This window comes from Asparagus officinalis, chromosome 4 (genome assembly GCF_001876935.1).
Source record: "Asparagus officinalis chromosome 4, Aspof.V1, whole genome shotgun sequence".
In the NCBI taxonomy this organism is placed as follows: domain Eukaryota; kingdom Viridiplantae; phylum Streptophyta; class Magnoliopsida; order Asparagales; family Asparagaceae; genus Asparagus; species Asparagus officinalis.
This window is the reverse complement of record NC_033797.1, coordinates 107,144,777-107,146,936: the sequence shown is the minus strand read 5'-3', so window position 1 is coordinate 107,146,936 and position 2,160 is coordinate 107,144,777. Positions and strand designations below refer to the sequence as shown.

Sequence of the window (2,160 nt, the reverse complement as noted above, 5' to 3'; positions counted from 1 at the left end):
GAAATCACTATGATTTTAAAAACCATTATAAACTTGAAAATCACTATAGTCAAAAACATTACTCGTGATTCTGAATTTCAATGGAGTGTTCCTTTGCAAATTACTAGATAAAATTTATTAATGGTTGCATTCAACTAGTGAGCATGCAATCCCCTTCATCTTAGACTACATTTGGCATTCAGATCGTAGCATTACAAAATAATTTTTTTGTAGAGTGCATTATACTCTTCAAAGTATTATGTTTAGTAAATAGAATTTTAAATATTTTGTGTTTTGTAATTTCAATATGCAGTAACAGGGTAGTCTTGTTGGAGAACAAGTGGTGATGCCCTTTTATCATGGTAAGTTTCCATTCAACTTGATCTCAATTTTATCTACAAGCTAAGTTCATATGCAGTAATATAGGGACAAAGAATAATGCTCTACACACAAATTCATGATGAGTATGATTTTAAATTATTGATACATTGATCTACAAAGATTCGGACTATTGTATTCTGCCACCATCATGCCATTGAAGGGTAATAGAAAGCTCACTGCCAATCACAAATAAACAGAGAAATAGAGAAGAAATTGAATTGTTCTATAAATCATTGGTCAAATTCTCACTAGATAACTGGGGGTTATAACTCTTACGAGCCATGCCTTTGAATTTAGTCTTACGAACCATGCCTTTGAATTCAGTTTGTTGTTGTCTCATTACACAAGTCGGCAGCAATTACCAAATTTTTGATACACTAAAGCCAAGTGCAGGGCATACATAGCATGTTTTATGAATGTAAAACCAACTCAGTTATGAAGAAGATATTGCGTAATACTGATGATTCACAGATCGAGGATGTAACATCATGTTCAACTGAAGAGGCTTAAAACATAGGTCAAAAAGATTCTGTTAATGTTCCAGTGCCTGACAAAACATGAAATACTACAGCTGACAACCATTAAAGCCATTGTGGAAGCTTGCCGAAGAGATGGCAAACTTACGCAAATGAAAATAAACATTAGAAAACGAAACAGAGTCTTTAATCAAAGAATGACTGGAAACCTGGAAAATGCAACTACATGAAGTCTTATAATAAAGTGAATGTACTTGAATAACATTAAAAAAAAAGGATGGTAGAAACATATATGCCCACACGTGTTAAACACAAATATGTTCCATGGGCAGCTAGAAACCTTTTGTTTAACTCATTTATTTCTGCAACATCTAAGTTGTCACAAAAGAGATCGGCGGAAATCACAGTATCAAAAACTTCATCCTTTAAGAACTAACTCCTTAAATTGCCTAATGCACTTCAGCGCCTTTTCAAATTCAGCAGAGTCGAGAGCTATGGTGAAGCGACAGTAGTCAGGTATTCCAGTCCATGATTCACTGTTGATGCACAATCCAGTGGTCCTGAAAATAGCTTCTCTAATGGTCGATGAACTGAGCTTGGTTTCATAGGCTTCTATTTTTAATCTTTTCCCGAGATAGGCTGATGGTCTTGCCACCATGGAACTGCCACCATGGCACTCAATTACGTCCCAACCACAGCTCTTCAGTGTCTGCAATAAATAATCTAAAGTTGATGACTACCATTTCTAAAAATATGCAAACGTAAGTTTAAGGAACAAGTTCAGTCTGGAATATGAGCAAAAATTTATAAATCCAAGACTCATTCGACAGTTAGGAACAAGTTCTTAGTAGCACAAAAATAAAATGTTCAGTGATCTAACCGGATGCAATAAGACTTTCTCAACAAAGAGGTAAAGGAGGGTTGGTGCATGACGATCTTTGCTCATTGATCAGAGAAGATTTTAGGATTTACTAGAATCTTTTTTATTTTAATAATATTTGTTTAATCTCCATTATTAGGTAACATTTCCTTCGGATTTGATTTATGATTTTTCGGATGTCCGAGATTTTATTTTTGTTTCCCTTTTATTAGAATTGATTTGTTTTCTAGATTTAGTTTTCACTAAATATAAAGTTGTAATCCTCTACGAGGAATGGACATAGATTAATAAAATTGAGTTATAAGAATTCTCTCTTGAGCAAACCTAATATCCATTAAAACCAAGGTTGCATAGGTACGAGTAGTCGAGTATAGGTGCGGGTGCAGGTATGGATACGGGTAGGGGACACAACAAATTTGTAAAAGTTAGGGTCCGGGGACATGT

General features: G+C 34.6%; 1 protein-coding gene across 1 annotated transcript in view; it reads right to left on the bottom strand.

The window, feature by feature from the left end:
• LOC109837946 (methionine S-methyltransferase) overlaps window positions 1,022–2,160 on the bottom strand; it is a 55,501-nt gene continuing 54,362 nt past the window's right edge. The window contains exon 12 of the mRNA XM_020406334.1: window positions 1,022–1,545. Coding sequence (XP_020261923.1) covers window positions 1,255–1,545 — 291 coding nt within the window. The 3' untranslated portion in view covers window positions 1,022–1,254. The remainder of the gene's footprint in view (window positions 1,546–2,160) is intronic.